The 17,500-nt window shown below is 44.8% G+C and overlaps 1 protein-coding gene across 14 annotated transcripts in view; it reads right to left on the reverse strand.

Annotated features, from left to right (window-relative positions):
* Window positions 1-2,680: 2,680 nt before the first annotated feature.
* LOC119558415 overlaps window positions 2,681-17,500 on the reverse strand; it is a 90,076-nt gene continuing 75,256 nt past the window's right edge. For 6 of the 14 annotated variants that reach the window (XM_037871951.1, XM_037871949.1, XM_037871953.1 and 3 more), the window contains 12 exons: window positions 13,378-15,218; window positions 12,266-12,460; window positions 11,109-11,509; window positions 9,697-10,386; window positions 8,868-9,414; window positions 7,721-8,227; window positions 5,850-7,133; window positions 4,883-5,013; window positions 4,160-4,165; window positions 3,128-3,895; window positions 2,857-2,997; window positions 2,681-2,802 (listed from right to left, as the gene is read on the reverse strand). In XM_037871951.1, coding sequence (XP_037727879.1) covers window positions 2,731-2,802; window positions 2,857-2,997; window positions 3,128-3,895; window positions 4,160-4,165; window positions 4,883-5,013; window positions 5,850-7,133; window positions 7,721-8,227; window positions 8,868-9,414; window positions 9,697-10,386; window positions 11,109-11,509; window positions 12,266-12,460; window positions 13,378-15,202 — 6,567 coding nt within the window. In that variant the 5' untranslated portion in view covers window positions 15,203-15,218 and the 3' untranslated portion in view covers window positions 2,681-2,730. The remainder of the gene's footprint in view (window positions 2,803-2,856; window positions 2,998-3,127; window positions 3,896-4,159; window positions 4,166-4,882; window positions 5,014-5,849; window positions 7,134-7,720; window positions 8,228-8,867; window positions 9,415-9,696; window positions 10,387-11,108; window positions 11,510-12,265; window positions 12,461-13,377; window positions 15,219-17,500) is intronic. The other 8 variants (XM_037871960.1, XM_037871957.1, XM_037871956.1 and 5 more) reach the window with 8 other exon arrangements.

The raw sequence follows: 17,500 nt of genomic DNA on the forward strand, positions 1-17,500 counted from the left end.
CATGCAGCAAATCGGCCGTTTACGAGATTGCACATCACGCCAACAACGGCACATACCGTCTATTTCTTTACTTGCTTATAATTTTTAAATAAGTCCGAATTGAACAATTGTTGCCATTTCGTAATTTTTGGATCTTAGCGTTCATGCGGACAGACAAACAGACTTTTTACTTTCTGACGAATCTAATATAACCTTTTACTCTACGAGAAACAGGTATAATTATTTGTCCTTAAATTGATTGGGATCGTTAGCATAGTTTGCAAGCTGTTCAAAGCAGTCGGTCAGTCGGATGATAGAAAAACCGAAAAAAAATGTCGCATTTTTGACGAAAATCTGAAGCCATTTTTTCGCCCTAAAAATTCCGTTTTTTGGCTGCCATAACAAAAATATAAGTCAGAACAAGGAATGTCATACCTCGTTGAGCTCGGTGCTTAATTTCCAATCTATTGGCATTCTAACCTGAAAATTTTTCATTTTTGCCATTTTTCGCAAAAATAGATGCGAAAATCGGCCAAAAAATAAATTTTCCTTAAAGTGATGGGGATCGTTAGCATATTTAGCAAGCTGCTCAAAAAGTCGGTCTTTTTGCTGTACGCCTTGATTTGACTAAACTACGATGAGATTGTGTAAAAGTGTAAATGGAATAGCTTGGGCACTCCTTGTTTTTTTTTTGCAGATTTTTATTAACTAGATTACATATGTACGTTTAAAATAAAGGAAAATAAGGTCAATATTTAAAAAGCCCAACCAACCAAAGTCAAACAAAACATATTTCTGTATGACTTTGCTTCCCAATACTAAGCACAAAGTACCACCAAACATTTCCTGAACCATTAAATAATAATACTTATTAAAGTCTTTTTTCCATTTTCTGTTTATTATGCCCAATTTTTGGTTTTATATTTTTGTTATGCATGTGATTATATATTCTTTTATTTATTCATTCTGTTTTCGGTTTTTTTTTTGGGTTTAGTTTGCCTTTACAAATAATCATCGTTATGATCGTTCTTATATAATTTCTATGCAATTAGCCCGTTTAATAAATATTCAATATATTCATTAAATTTGTTATGCAATTTCACATTCCATATAAATAATGTACACCAAAAAAAAAAAACAATTCATTAAATATTAGTTGTATGCATTTGTTTCGGTTTCCTGTCATATCATTGGTATGCTGAAGCAGTTTTTAATGATCTGTGTTTTATGTTTTTTTGTATAATAATTTTGTTTTTTTTTTTTTTTTAGATTTTTGGTGGGCGTGGGCGTGGCCCTTGCCAAGCAGCGGAAATGAGGCCGAAAAGTCGTTCAATTCACAAACATCAAGCAAATGCCCCGTTGCCGTTACATAATTAAATCGTACTCGTAGTTAATAATAGTTCTCTTAGTGACTGCTGATGCCGCTTGCTTGTGGATTGCATTGGGGCCAATAGCGAGTATTTTACACATACATATACACACAAAGAAATGCAATTTTCCCTCTCTGTCTGTCTATATTTCTGTTCCTGTTGCCGTCTCTTTCTGTTCGAGTCTGGTCTACATGTGTAGCTCTAAAACGCGGGTCTAGGTGAACATACGTACATATGTTGCTGTAAGCTTTCCTGGTTCTATCCCGTCTCTTTCTAATTATTATGGTTTATAGGGGGGTCTAACTCTGTCTCTTTCTTCGGCGGCCTTCCCTCTCTCTTTCTCTTTTCTCCCCTCCTGTTATCCCTTTCTAATCTGTCTCTATATCTATCAACTTGTTTAACGAGTAGTAGCACAATTTTTGGACGAAGATGGTTGAAATCGAAGCGTCTAAGTGAGTGTGAGTGTAGGTGTTTGCTAAACTAAATCCTCTATGGGGGAATATGTATTTGTGGGGGGTGTAAAGCGCTCCTCAATTTACACTTTGCATACATTACGATCTGGCTATATCCGTTAAATAACTATCAAAATTCTCGGCTATGGGTGCGAGTAGAAAACGAAACGCTGCAGTTACAATATCAATTTCCATTTCCATTCCCATTTCCATTTCCTATCTGCCTCAAGCTTCTTTTCTTCCGCCCTCTATTCTGTTATATAAATATATTTGGGGGTGGTGCTATATAGTGTGTGGATTATATATACTATATCAAAAGAGCTGCCTGCCTCCTGTCTGGATTCAAATCTCGTTTGGGTCTTTTGGTTGTTGGTTTTCTGTTGTTGTTGTTGGTTTTTGGTTTTTACAATAAGTATGGGTAAGCATATATATCGGGGTCGTTACTAGCTTCAGTATTCTTTGACTAATGTCGCCGTTCAACTAAGCTAAGGACGTTTTCGCAAAAAGGTCATTGTGTTCATATATATATATATATATTTATGTATTATGTATATATGTATGTACTGGCCGATGGCCCGATGACACACACATTATTAACTATTATTACTAAGCTTTGCAAAAAGGCGTGCCATGTGTGTTAGTTATCGCTTCCTCTTATTAGTCGTAGTAGCTGCTCTTAACTCGCCTCCGATCGAACTTTGTCTAGTTTACTCACAAAAAAAAATCGATACACTCGTGTGTAATATATGTTAAGCATATATCAATATATATATATATATAGGTACACACGCATATACATACATACAGAGTAAATCTCTCTATCAATCTTTCTATATGAATAGGTATATATATACTTAATATCGTAATATCCTTGTTAGGTTTTTTTTTTATAGTTAACAATAATCGCCGTTTATTATTCTCCCGCAGGCTTAAATATATATGGGATTCTCCTGACCAGTGAGCAGGCGGAACATGGACGTGGGCATCGTCTTCATGAGGATCTAGAATAGATGGGTAGTTAGTATCGATATCATACTTAATGATTCGTTTAGTACCTCTCCCACGGATGTGGCCAGCAAGTTGACGATCTTCTCGTGGGGCACAGCCACCACGCTTTGGTTATTTATCTCGATGATGCGATGACCCACACGAACACCACCCCTTTCCGCAATGCCGCCACGCAGGAGACTGCAGATCTGCAAGTTGAGATATAGATAGTTAGTGGAAGATCCCAAGACTGCAACTCACATTTGGGATACACTTTCATGACCCCAAAAAGTGCCCATAGACGTGTAATACTTGGCATTAGCCGCCCACCCAACTCACCACTCCGTTCTGAACGCTGAAGCCCAGCTGGTACTTGGTCTCCGGCCGCTTGATCTTCACCTCGACGACGGGGGCGCAGGGCACCACCGTGAACTTGACCACCGTCTGGTTCTTGGTGTTCTTGATGTACGTCTGGCAGGTGGACAGGGGAAGGCCCACGAGGCTCAGCCCATTGATGGCTATCAACTGGTCGCCAATGTTGAGCTGTCCACATCGGGCCGCTGCTCCCGAGCTCATCAGATTGGCAATCACCACGGTCGGCAGCATGGATCCCCAGCCGCTCTCCACGATCACCACCCCGAGGATCTCACCCTTGGACTTCGGCACCACCACTTCCTTCTGCAGCTCCTTCTTGGCAAAGATCTCCAGCTCATCGCCGAAGATCTCCTGGCTGTTGAGCACCTCCTGGTAGTCCATCTCCTTGACAAACCGATGGTCCTCGATCCCATTGGCCTTGAGGAACTCCATGTAGGCCACCTGGAAGGCCTGACCAATCGATTGGGCTATAAACTGGGCCTCGTCGCTCTCGAACACATGGCATATCATCTTGGGCGTGCGATTCGGCTTGGGGGCATCGTCAATGTCCTGGGGAACGAAGCGACGTCGGGCCATCAGAACCACCAGATCCCCAATGTCCGCAATATAGGAGATGGTGCGCAGGGCATGGTCCATCATGATCTCCTTGAGGTCCGTGTTCAGGACCATGATCTTCTCCGTCGATATAAACAAATCCACCTCGGTGCTGGGCTGCACATCGCCGTCGGGAGCCTGAAATATGGTTAATATCTAGGTTAGTCACTAATTACTCAATAAGATGGATACAATTTGGTTCTGGAACTGGGATTTGGCGGGATCTTCAGGGGAACAAGCTTCGCTTTTTTGGGTAACACAAGAATTACAGCGGGCCAAATGTCTTCGATCCAATTTATTTCAAGGCAAATCAGGCAAACCAGAGGTAGGTGGTTGGTTGGGTGGTTCCGGGGGTCAGTGGGTCTGTGGATATTGGGTATTGCTAGTGTTTCCATTACTTACCAGCGCCTATTATGCGAATTTTTGGGTTGGTTGTGTTTTTTTTATATTTTTATTTGATATAGATTTGGTTTTTTTCATATTTTAATTGTTCGTTTGCATGGCGATACGTGGTTTAGTTAGCGTGGTTAGTCGTCGCGGATGCGGAGCATTTGATGTGGAGGAGGTGATGCATGAAAATATAACAGTAAACAGTTAATGAGTTTCTCTTTTTTATGCTCTCGAGGTCGAGGTCCTTCAATCAGCTTAACAGCACAAGGTCGCTTACTGGGGGTCTAGTGGGTGGCGGGTGGTGTGGGGGAAATGGGGGTCAAGTGCGGGTATCAAATCAAAAAACGGAGATCGGAGGTATCAAAAATAGCTGATAATTTTGGTCATTAGTGCAAGGGGCATCTGGGGGAGCAGCTCAGGGCATTGTCACAATCCAAGTATACTCAAAAATATTTCAAGCTTAGGACTTTATGTTCTCAATCTTATAATAACATTTAAAGTTCTAAATGTTTTCCAATAATATTAATAACTAGAAAGATTTCTTCGAATCTTATGAGGACAACATTTAAAGGACTTGTATGTAATAAATTTGGGATGCTTATGATATAAACTAAGTTGTGGCAATCTCTGATCAAAAACCGATTGTGGCACAAATGAAACTCAAGCTGATCGAAGCAATCGATCGAGTCGGGCGAGCATTATCTATTTTCCAGGAGGGTTCTAACGGAACTTTACCTTGATCCTGGAAACGGCCTCCTCAGCCTGCATCATGCGCGTCGATTTCGTGGGCTGACCTTCGCAGACCAGCTGCGTGGAGCCCAAGTACTTGGCCCTGAAGAGAACGCCCTCGATGAGCACTGCGCCGCCTGAGAAGATGGAGAACCCGGTTAGAAGGTCGGTTTTCTTGAGGTCAGGGATCGCAGAGTACATGTGGAGTATAAGTTGATTAGTGTACGTGCAAGGGTTTGTCCGCAATCTATGAAAGTCATGTCTTTGTATTATAAGATTCGGGATACAAGATACAAGTATTGTCTATGACATAGTATATCCAATTTTGATTGGGTTTTAAATCATTAAACATCTTAAAGATGGTTAAGGATTTATATTTTTTCCGATAGCTTTGACTTGAGGAGTATTTCAATCGAGCATTCTGTCTGGGGTCAGGTAGGTCATTGTTTCGTGTTATCTTGTTAGTGTTGGATCTTAGGTACTAGTACATAATGGAATTTTATCTTACAAAGTATTGTACACACACACAGACACAGTAAAATGAAGAGTAGAGTTTGGTATTGATTTGGTTGAACGAACGAACGACGCATGCAAAAATACGCAAATAAATATGCGAAAGAATACAGAGAAATGATAGGTAAATATATATATACGATTAATACGGATTATCTGGATCTGGATCAAGAATACTGCATATATAGGTTAATCAAAATTTACACATTATACAATTTCGTATTTACGCAGCCAAGATTGAATTTTGAATTTGCTCTGCTGCGCTTTTCGAGATCGTAATCGCAATTTTGGCGCAACGACAACACATCAATGCACATCGACAACATGGCAGGCCACAAGAATATATATATGTATATATAGATTTGCACATATATATATATAGCTATATGCATATACGGTTATATGGTTAAATGGTTATACATAGGAACAATCGAACGAAGGATAAACCCAACGCATTTACCTTCTTTGCTCTTACTCTTTTTCACTTTTTTCTCGCCGCTGTTGCTGTTGCTGCCGCTGCTGTTGTTGTTGCTGCCGTTGCCGTTGCCGTTGTTGTTGTTGTTGCCGTTGCTGTTGGCCACGGCGGTTCCATTGGCCACCGCTCCAGATCCCGATCCAGAACCAGATCCTGTCCCCGATCCTCCACCCGATCCAGCTGCCGATCCTGCCAGCGGCGGAGCTGCCAGTGTGCCTCCATTCAGGGCTCCATTCTCCGGTTCACCAACTATCTTCACTGCTCCCCCGGGATTGGTCAATCCACCACCCGCCGATCTCTCCGATCCACCTCCATTTCCTGGGCTACCCAGTGCCGGTGTGCCGACCACCACTGCCGATGCGGCCGCCACCGCTGAGGCCACCACATCCACGCTGCCGGCTGCACACAGATCTCCGCCAGAAATGGGCAGAGCCAACTTGCTGGGCGACTTATCGCTGTGCTCCGAGGACGAGCGGGACAGACTGCGCTGCACCATGCCACCAACCAGATCCAACAGCTTGCCACCATTGCCAGAGCCCAAGGTGAGACCCAATCCCAGGCCGGACTGGCCCTTGGGCGGAATCGGGGGCGGCAACTCCGGCGTGGAGCTGAGCAGGGCATTGTAGCCATTGCGCGTCTTGGTGCTCGGTATCTGCTGCTTGGGCGAGATCTTCGAGAGCAGCGAGCGCGGCTTGCGGTCCCAGCTCTTGTTCTCATCGTAGTAGCCCTGATCGTCCAGCCGCTGGTGGCCCAGCAGGCGATCCGTCTCCAGGTCGGTGTCCACGTCCTCCTCGTCGGCACTGTGATTCTTCGAGTGATTATCCGAACCGGACTCCAGCAGTTCCTTGCCAGCGCCGCCATCTAGGTGACGGGATAGCCAGACGGGTGAGTTGAGGCCCGGCGATGGCGATCTCTGCGGGGCGGAGATGAGGTTCGTCCTCTCCGGAATGGGCGGTGGCCCGCCGCCATTGCCTCCGTTGCTGCTGCAATTGCTGCCGGCGCTGCGGGGCTTGCTTCCGCTTCCGCTTCCGGTTACCATTCCGATTCCATTTCCGGTGACCGTCGAGGTGGGTGAGCTGCGCTGCAGCGTGGAACTGATGGCCGCCGCCAATGGAGTGTGCTTGCTGCTCGGCTGCAGCAGATCCACATCGTTGTTGCCATTGGTGTTGACAACGGCGTTGGAAGTGCCACTGTTGTTGGGCTTGCGATGTGGCGCCGGGGCGGGCGGCGGCGGGGTCATCTGCACCGTGTCCGGGCGGTGGAAAACTCCTGGGATGGAAAAAACATCGATCAAAATCCATGTGGCATACGGAAATTTGTTGCTCTCCATGAAATCAAAAGTAAGTCAAGATCAATTCTATCTTAATCTCAACCTCAATCTTTCTCAAGATTTCTCTGTTTTTGAGAACACTTTCGTCTTGAAAAACGAAATTGAGACTACTTTTATCTCTATTTCAAGAACTGTTCATCTTGAAAAACATTTTCAAGAGTACATTCTTCTTGATTTTAAGTACATTTGTTCTCGAATAAGTGAGAGGACGAAGTGAAATTATTGGAAATCTATGTTAAACTTGAAAACTTTAAATGCGTTTATCTCAAAATGCTAATTTTTTAGATATATCGCTCTTGTAGTTGAGTGACTTGGTCTAGGTTTTTTCCGTTCTCAAATCTTTTGGGTGTATCTTACACATTTTGTTCATTAAAACATGTTTTGAACTTGTACAGTCAAAATTTATAGAGTTAAATGGTTTTTAAATAGTTTGTTTGTCAAGACTCCATTTCAAAGCTTTCCATCTCAATTTTTTTTTAAATACAAATAAAATTATTTGAATACCGCTACCTTTGGCAGGACTTACCAATCGAGTAGAGCGAATCCAATTCCGGATCAATGTTCTTGAACACTTTGCTGTGGTTGCTGGGACTCTGGTCCAGTGTCAGAGTCTTCGGCTGTGATTGCGCCTGATTGGCCAGCGGACCCTTCGACTGCCCATTGCTGGGACTGGGCGTGGCGACCAGGTGGTGACCCGCCATGCCCCCGTTGCTGTCCGTGGTGGAGGCGGTGGTGGTCAGGTTGTGCATGCTGTTCAGGCTGTTGTTCGTCGAGACGCGCTTCATGTCCATCAGCATGGAGATGCCGCCGCTGCCGCCGATGCTGGTGCTACCGCTCAGGCTGGTGGGGCAGCCAACAGTGCCCTGGCTGGCCACCGCCTGCTGCAGGTTCTTCTGGTTGTTGTTGTTGTTCTCGGTGTCACTGGTGTGACCCGAGGAGAGTCCATCCTCCAGCACCGGCATGGCCGAGGCGTAGTACTTGGCGTAGTTCGAGCAGGAGGTCGACACACCGCCGTTCATCTCACCCGAGAGACCTAAGGATACAAGTTCGATTAAAATCGCATTAAAATTAAGAGAGATTTCAGGTTAAAAACTTAATCTCTTAAGTTGCACCACCATTGTAATAGTTCATTTTAACTTTAAAGCTTACAACACATTTTTAGACCCTTGCAGAGGAGAATTATTCGACCCCATAAAGAAAATTATTCTTGATTAGCATCACTAGACAAGTCGATCTAGCCATGTCCGTTCGTCTGTCCGTCCGTCTGTCCGTTCGTCCGTCCGTCTGTCCGTCTGTCCGTTCGTCTGTCCGTCCGTCCGTTTCTACGCAAACTAGTCTCAGTTTAAAAGCTATTGGGATGAAACCTTCCCAAAAGTCTTATTTATATTGCAGGTAGTATCGGACAACAATATCCTATAGCTTCCAATGGAATGATCACAAAAATATCAGATAATTAATGTCAAAATAATACAAAGATCGTTATATTTCGTTTTTGGTAAACATATACGGTAGTAAATGGAAATGGAACATTATCTTAAAATTTCTGTAGTTAGTTTTTGATTTCTAAACATCGGAAATCGACAAGGTTGTAAAAACCTCGGCTTGCCGAAATTAGCTTCCTTTCTTATTAAAGTTAGATTTTATACTAAAAGTCTTTTAGTTTTACAACTTACTGTCCAGATCGCCGCAGTTGGAGTCATAGTCGGTGGTCTCCGGTGAGTAGCGGTAGTTGTGTCCTCCGCCCGGGCCCACGCCCACTCCCACGCCCCCGCCTCCGCCATGTCCGCTGCCCGTGCTGAGCAGCTGGTTGTGATTGAGCCCATCCTGATCGCCGTCCCGCTCGCCGCTGCTCCGACTGGTGGAGTCCAGGAAGAAGTCGAAGTCCCGCATCAGCGGACTGCCGCTATAGTGTCGCCGTGCCACGCCCATGCCAACGCCCACGCCCACGCCCATCGGTTGGGCGGTCAGTTGGGGCTGCGACTGCTGGCCATAGCCCACGCCCCCGTAAACGAGTCGTTCGGAGGCGTGGCCGGCGGTGGGAGGCGCCTGCTGGCGGTAGTTCTGGTCGCGATCCTGACCCAACGGCTCGTCCTCATCCTCGGCCTCGTCGTTCTCCTCGTCGGCATCGTCGTCGCCCTCCTCCTCGTCCTCGGCTTCCTCCTCCTCGGCCAGATCCTCCTCATCGCGCTCAAAGTTGCTGTGGAACTCGTACTGGATATCCTGCAGGAAGAGTCAACAAAAAACATTATAAAACAACTAATGGGATTTTAAATGATATTGTATTAACAATATCTCATTTTGAGAATGAAGTGTTCCGCAAACTGTGAATTTATAAATTTATGCATTACTTATTGTTATGATATATCATCTGTTAATGTTCGCATTCCCGAAGATACTTTATTAGTTATGTTTAGAATATTAAATATTAGTTTAATGTTTGGAAGTCCAATTTAGATTTTTAAATATTTTTTCATATTCCATAATCATCATCTGGGTACTCACAATGCTGTCCACATCGCTGCCGTTTTCCATAATGGGCTGCTCGTCGGTGGAGGGACACTTGAAGAACTCCTCCAGCACCTTGCGCGTCTCCGAGAACTCGTAGAGGTAATCGAAGGTCGACGATTTCGTGTGCAGGCTCAGGGGAACCGCTGCTGTTGCATTTCCGGTTGCGGTACCGTTTCCATTTCCGGTTCCATTGGCAGTGCTGCCCGCCACTGCTGTCGGTGGTGCCAATGCTGGTGCCTGTGGTGGCGTGGCCGAACGGCTAGCAACCTCGCCGGCAGCGGCTCCAATGGCCAGTCCCAGACCCACGGCCTCCGGAGTGGTCAGGTCGGATATGGTGCCAATCTCGGACACATCGTTGCTGGTGTCCTCCGCGTTGTTGTCGCTGCTCAGCGGCTGTTTGTTGGTGTTTGAGTTGTTGCTATGATTGCTCATCAGACTGGCAAAGTGCTGCTGTTGCTGTTGCAGTTGCTGTTGCTGTTGCTGTTGCTGTTGCTGTTGCTGTTGCTGTTGCTGTTGCTGTTGCTGTTGCTGTTGCTGTTGCTGTTGCTGCTGCTGCTGCTGCTGCTGCTGCTGATGGTGTTGCTGATGTTGCTGTTGCTGCTGCTGCTGCTGCTGATGGTGTTGCTGCTGTTGCAGCGGAGGAGAGCTACTGCGGGGCTCACGATTCGGCGGCGAGATGATGCGCTATGATTAAACAAAGGAAGTCAAGTTAGAAATGTCCTAAATATGATTTATTTCCTCTGTATTCTTAAATAATATAGAGTTTTAGGAGAATTACAAACGAAACATTACTATGTAGTTAAATAGTTTAAGCAACCGATTTGCTACTGATTTTCCTAATACATTAATATTTTTAATAAAGATCTTTATAAATATTATTTATAAATATAAAAATGTATATTTTCCAAGAGCGATTATAGCTTTTTCAAGAATGATTTTGATGCGTCTGATAATCTAGACCATTGTAAATTTATTTTATAAATATAAACATATATATTTTAGCATATCTATTATAAGTAGCAATTTTAACATATTTCATAAATCTTAGATTATTTAGATTTAATTGTCAAATGGTAAATTACATATTTTAGATGGATTATTCCAATAAACATTAAACAATTTTTTGTACCTCTCCAAATAATATTTAAACAATTAAAAACAAAATATAATATATATATCTATATAGAAATAAATAGGTACACATATTGGATGGGCTAAAGCTGTTTCAATAGAACATCATCATATGTCGAATACCACTCGAAACAAGGTTTTTAAATTTAAGAAAAAAAATCAATTAATATTGAACTAAATGTTTCAGTATAACATCATATTTAAAACATGTGAAATACCTCTTGAAATGATGTTTTTATATTTAAAACAAAAATCAATTGAACATCAACACCCACCTGTGGAAAGCCCGGACGAACGGGATAGTTCTGCATGGGCTGCTGCGGCGAGTGGATCTGGATCTGGCTGGGATTCAGTGGGTTGGGGTTGCCCGAGCTCGGCAGCAGGGAGCTGAGGATGTTGTGGGTGTTGTGGGGGTGGCTCTGGGCAAGGGCGGCCAGTGCTGCCCGGGCCGCCGTCTTTTGCAGCGAGGTGGCCGTGGAGCTCAGCGGTGGAATGGTGGCCATGGGCACCTGCTGTTGTTGTTGCTGTGGTGGTGGAGTTGCTACTTCTACCGCTGCTGGTGGTTCGCTTTCGTCCGCTGTTGCCCCTGCTGCTGCTGCTACCGCTGCCGCTGCAGCCGTCACTTGCCCCAAATTGCTGCTGGTCACCCCAATGCGCCTCGGTGAGCCCTCGTATTCTGTGGATAAAAGCGATTCAAAATCGAGTTTAAGTGGGTCGAATGATTTTGAATAAAAACATAAAGGTCTGCACTGCGTATTACAAAATATGTTGCCTACCTAAAAGGGCCGCAAAAAGGCCGAACCAAATAACGTTACGTTTTTCTTTACAAAAAGTGTTTGATTGGCAAAACTTTTTATAGATTTTTTATATGCAATTTTCGTTGGTATATTTTTTTTTTTGGATGAAAGGAGGTCAGCAAAAATTTAAAATTCACTTTTTCTGTTGCGCTTTAAGTTTGTTATCTAGATTTTATTTAACTGACAGAGGGATGCAATATATATTCCAAATAATTAAACAAATATTTTAAGAAGGTAATAACATTTTCAACTAATTTTTTAATCTATTCCTAGAAATATAAATTTGGAAATTTAGTGGCTTTTAAATAAGGGTAAATTTCATAAGGAAATACTACTTTTGGTAATATTGGCAAAACTTTTTATGTATTTTTCTTCAGAAATGTGAAGTTCACATTTGATAACTAGATTTTCAGTAGACGGAAGTAGAAATTGAAATAGTAATTTAAGCAGAAGATAATATTTTAAAAAATTATTAAGCTTAATTTATCCATTTAGTGATTTTAAAATGTAGAATGCATCATTTGAAAAATCTGAAGGAAGTTCTATACATTTGCATATATGTATTCCAATGAGTTTTGAGTTAGAGAGGGTTTTTCAGAAGTAAAAACATTATTTTTGTTGCTAAATATCTGTACCAATGATGCCGTGGCGCGACTCCACGGCCAGCGTGTAGTTGCGCTCGAGCTTCCAGGCGTCCAGCTTGTGCTCCCTGTAGACATTGGCCTCCGGGTTCTGACCTTGGTTCAGACTGAGGCTCTGCATCTGGTGCTGGGCCTTATCCGCCAGCTTGCCGCCCTCCTCCGCCAAAGTTTCGGTCGTAACGCGCAGATCTGGATGGGATGAGATGGGGATAGAACAGAGCTCGGATGAGGGGCGGTGGCAATGACAAGGGTTGCACAGCAAGGATTGGGGGGGGGGGGGGGACCCTATACAATACTTGGCATGCCAATTAATTGCAATCAATTAAATTCCACTTTGGCGCGCTTCTATCGCTTTGTTCCCCGGATTTCCCTCAAACTTCAATGTTTTGTTGCTCCGTTTCATACATATTTGCCGTACACTTCATTACGCATGATTTGCAATTCAATTACCCGGCCCATGTCTATCAGTCGGGCATTCAGCCAGTCGGAAATTGGTTTCGCAGGCTGCCCCAAAATTCCCCCTTTCGAAAAGGCGGCAGTCAGTCCTTCTAGCCACAAATTGCTGCAGGCACGTGCAACCGCAGAGGTTGCTGCGCTCGGACAGAGGCATAGAAATGCATTCCCACCGGGGATGCTGCTAAGCTCCTCTTTAAAAAGTGTATAAAGTAAGTGTAAAAGTATCTGTATCTGTATATTATAGCCATATGACACTTGATTAAGTTGTGGCTTACTGACTGAATTGATTGTGTCAATGCTATTGGTTTTGCCGAATGGTTTTATGCTCTTCACTACATTAAGATCTTAAAATATTAAAAGTTCCCAGAATATGTGAAAGTCAATTAAATTAACTGCCTTATTGTACCATTAAAGGCATATGACACTTGCTTAAATTTTAATTTATATAAAGTAATTTATTTTATATTTTTTTAATTGAGTGTTTATTAATCCATAAGTTGTTGTTTAGATGTTTTAGTCGAAGTTAGTGGAAATTTAAGCAATTGTCATACTGCTCTACTAAAGTTTGAATGAAAATGTTTTAAAACGGCACTTTTAAGGGGTTTATTTCCCTTCGATTCTTGATCATTTAATATATATTTTCAACTTACGCTGCCAGCTCTCGTTGGGATCTGCGTTTCCATTGACCAGGCGATGATCCCGCTCCATGTCCCGCTCCCTTTCCCTTTCCCGCTCCTCGCCGTAGACATGCCGTTTGCGCTGCTGTTGCTGTTGCTGTTGCTGCTGACCCGCCAAATGGCTGAGGTGGTTCTCCCTGGCGGCCTGCACCTCCTGCAGGTGCAACTGCTGCTGCTGCTCCAGCAACAGGTGCTCCCGATCCCGATCTCGATCCCGCTCCCTTTCTCGCTCCCTTTCCCTTTCCCGCTCCTCGCGCAGCCTCATTTTGCGCTGCTCCCGCGGCTCCCAATCGCCTGGCTGCTGATCCAGGGATGACTTGCTGCCATAAAGATAGTGACTGGCCAGCGGAGTCAGCCCATCGGCGCAGGGATTGCTCCTGGCCACGGCAATCTGCTGCTGTTGTTGCTGTTGCTGCTGGGAGAAGCTGCGATTCACAGGACTTCTGCCCACCCGCAAAATGTGCGACTGTTGCTGCTGCTGTTGCTGCTGCTGCTGCTGCTGCTGTTGCTGTTGCTGCTGCTGTGGCTGCTGTCGCTGACTGATTCCATAAACCTGTTCCCGCTGCTGGTGGTAAGCTCGTCTGGCTGAGGCATGCATATGTTGCTGCTGCTGCTGCTGTTGTTGCTGCTGCTGTTGCTGCTGTTGCTGCTGCTGTTGCTGCTCCTCGGAGTACTCCGTGGGCGAATGGAGCAGCAAGCTGGCTCTTGTGGGCGGTGCCTCCCAGTAGTTCTCCTTGATGAAAGGATTCTGACTACCATTGCCGTTGTGCAACTGTTGCTGCTGCCTGTTGCTGGCGGGCAAGGCGCCGCTGCGTTTTCTCGGCATTTCCGCGTAGCCACCGGGGCCACGCCTACTTTCGCCCACCGTGTGGTAGTAAAAGGAGGCGGGATAGTCGGGCTCCTCGCCGGCCGCTCCGCTCCTGCTCCGCTCCACAGCTGACTCGCCCGTGGTGTCCTGGTGTTGCTGCTGGTGTTGCTGCTGGTGGTGCGGCGGTGTGGGCGGCGTGAGCGGTGCGCACAGGAAGGGATTGGTGGAGATGCGCGGCGTCACCGAGGATAGCGATTCGGAGGAGTGCGACGAGGCCGAGTGCGGCGGCGGCGATTGCGTAATGATGTTCACGCTCTTGTAATAGCTGGGCGTGCTGGTGGGCGTGGCCTTGGGCGGCGGCGGACTAACGCTGGCCAGCGGCTCCCGATCCCGTTCGCCAGCAACTGTTGCTGCCGTGGGGCTGCTGCTCCTGTGGCTGTTGCTGTTGGGACTTACGACGTCCGCGAGGAGTGCAAGGGCATGTTGCTGCTGTGCTGGCTGATGTTGCTGCTGCGATTGCTGTTGCTGCTGCTGCTGCTGCTGCTGCTGCGGCTGCTGCTTGGGTCGGCACTTGGGGAAGAGCAAACTGATCTGATCGTTGAGCGGCGGCGAAGGCGACAGCAAAGCCTGCGACAGGATCAAAGGCGCTTGCTGTTGCTGGTAGCTGATGTTGCTGTTGCTGTTGCTGTTGGTGTTGCTGTTGCTGTTGCTGCTGTCTAGCTCCAAGCTGCCGTTAAGTGCGTAGAAGCCGCGCTGCTGGCTAACCGCTGCGGCTGCTGCTGCGGCGTGTGGTTGCAGTCGCTGATAGGGCAACGGCTGATGCAACGCTTGATGCAGCTGCTGATCCTGCTGCTGCTGCTGCAACTGTTGCGGATTCTGCTGCTGCTGCTGCTGCTGCTGATGCTGCTGGTGGTGATGGTGGTGGTGATGATGATTACTGCTACTAGTTGTTTGTCCAGCAGCCAGTGTTGTCAATGTTGTGCTGACCATTATTGTTGCCAATAAACTGCAAGTGAAAATGGTAGATGGTTAGGTTGTTAGGCAACATTAGAGTGATTCAACGTTTAATAAGCCACTTGAACAGCCCCCAGGATCCTGTGTATACCCAATACACTACGCTTCACGTCCCACTGGCAGTTGTTTTAATAAATGCAGGCGCTATGTCAACCTTTGTCATGTCCAAACGGCAACGGGGCGTGACAGTAACGAGTTCTGTCGCCATTCCCGGCTCGTCTGGGTCACGTTTCATGGGGTGGACTCGTGGAATGGTAATGGCACAGTCAGTTCGCCCTGCTCCTGGCCAAAACAAATGGCTGCCATAAGACAGGCAAATATTTAATTGCCCCCCCACCCGTGAAAGTGAAAAACGCAAAATGCGTAACACTCGTTCAGCAGCCAATCAATGTCATTGAGCGATTGCCGTCGCTTTGTTGAACTTCAATTTTAAAATATTAAAATGACCGCCTGCGTTTAAATTGGATTTAATTTGCATTTGCTCGCCACGAGCTTTTTGTCATGTGGTATGCAAAAGCGGCGTGCTGCTGGCTTTTTCGGCTCTGTAGAGCATTTGGAGCTTTGGAAAAGTCAGGGGGGAGGGCGGCAAAAAACAAGTAATATTGCAGAGAGATTCACATTTTTGTTGGCCCAGGTGATATGCAAATAACCGAATGCCATCTGACGTGTGGGAAAACCAATTGAATAGAATTTTAATTCCTTTCGTTTGATTTTGTTTTTTTTTTTTAGATTTTAAACACGCTTTTAAAATCTAGTTTGCAAAATTGGTAGTGAAATGCTGGTATGTCCAATGTATTGATGGAACTTTTGTGGAATATTTGCTATGTTTCAACCAATTAACGGCTAGCTTGCCCCAAAAAGGCCGCTCTTAAATCGCTTAAAGCTGCAGCACGTATTCCCTTTTGGGAACCCAAACACTCCATTTTCGCATTCCAGGCCGCAATCCATCCCAAAACCCCACCCACAAGTTATGCTAATGCGTGCGGTGTTCTGGACGTGGGTATATGTATGTGCATGTTTTGTGTTTGTGCCCGGGGTCTAAAATATTTTCCAACAATCAAACTAAAAATTTCGAAAAGGATTAACAACAACAGCAGCAGGAGCCAGCAGCGAGACGAGAGGAAAAAATTCAGAGAAGCGTACAAAAACACCCGGAGAAAATGGGCTAAACTACTTTAAAAATGTATATTTATCTTATTTATTTTTGAAATAATATTTATTTTTATTCTCTGTATTTATATTTTACCCTATGTTTTATCATACTAAATTTTAATATGATTTGATATGCTAATACGATATATTTTAAATATAATTCTTTATCTGTGGCTCCAGAATCTACCATAGAAACTTCAGAATTCGAAAATATTGTATTGAAACAAATCCATTTACTATCCAAATTGTTAAAATAATCCAAGAAAATTAAACGTAGCTTAGGGCCTTAGTAGCTATAGCTGCTATAAAAAAAAGAATAGGTTATGGGTTATTTCTCAATTGCCTTTTAACCTGAGAATAAATAAATAAATAAATAAATCCAAGAAAATTGTACTATTTATTTCGCTCAGTGGCAATCACACATACAAGTGAGCAGCAAGATATGTGAGCCGAATCCTGTTGGAGTCGCTTCTCTTGTTGCTCCTGTTGCTGTGCGTCTCACATCGCTTTGTGCACTCGCATGGAAAATATGTTTTCGTTTTCTGGAATAGCACACACACAGCCGGGGCTGCGAAAAGGGCAAGGATCTGGTGGCAGGGGCCCTCGGATGCCACCAAGACGGAGGGGGTCCTTCATAACCGAAATCTACACAACAGCTAACAAGGTATAACAGCAGCAGCGACAGCAAGAGACTCGCTTACCGGATGAGGAGGGACACAACCAGAACCATAACCATAATCAGAACCAGAACGAGAACGGGAACCATAAACAGAACTCGGAACCATCCCCAGATCGAGTGCAACATTTTCTTTAAGGCCCCACACGACACGAACACGGCTAGATGGGCAAACATTTTCATTGCTTCCCACTGGGATGTTGGTTCAAGATAGTCTCTTGTCAGAGGAATTGGTGACAATAAAACATAGTCTCCACATGGGTTGGTTTTTTATGATAACATATTTGAATTTAAGAACCCTGAAAGTTCAACTAAAACTGTGGTGTCCGCACTGCAGCAAAGTTTTGCTTAAAATTAATCAATTTAAATTTTGAAAAAACTTTGGAACTAGGAATTTCAACTCCTTTTGAATTCAAAAAGATATGACTGGTTGGCATTTGCAGGAG

This window comes from Drosophila subpulchrella, chromosome X (assembly GCF_014743375.2).
Source record: "Drosophila subpulchrella strain 33 F10 #4 breed RU33 chromosome X, RU_Dsub_v1.1 Primary Assembly, whole genome shotgun sequence".
Classification (NCBI taxonomy): domain Eukaryota; kingdom Metazoa; phylum Arthropoda; class Insecta; order Diptera; family Drosophilidae; genus Drosophila; species Drosophila subpulchrella.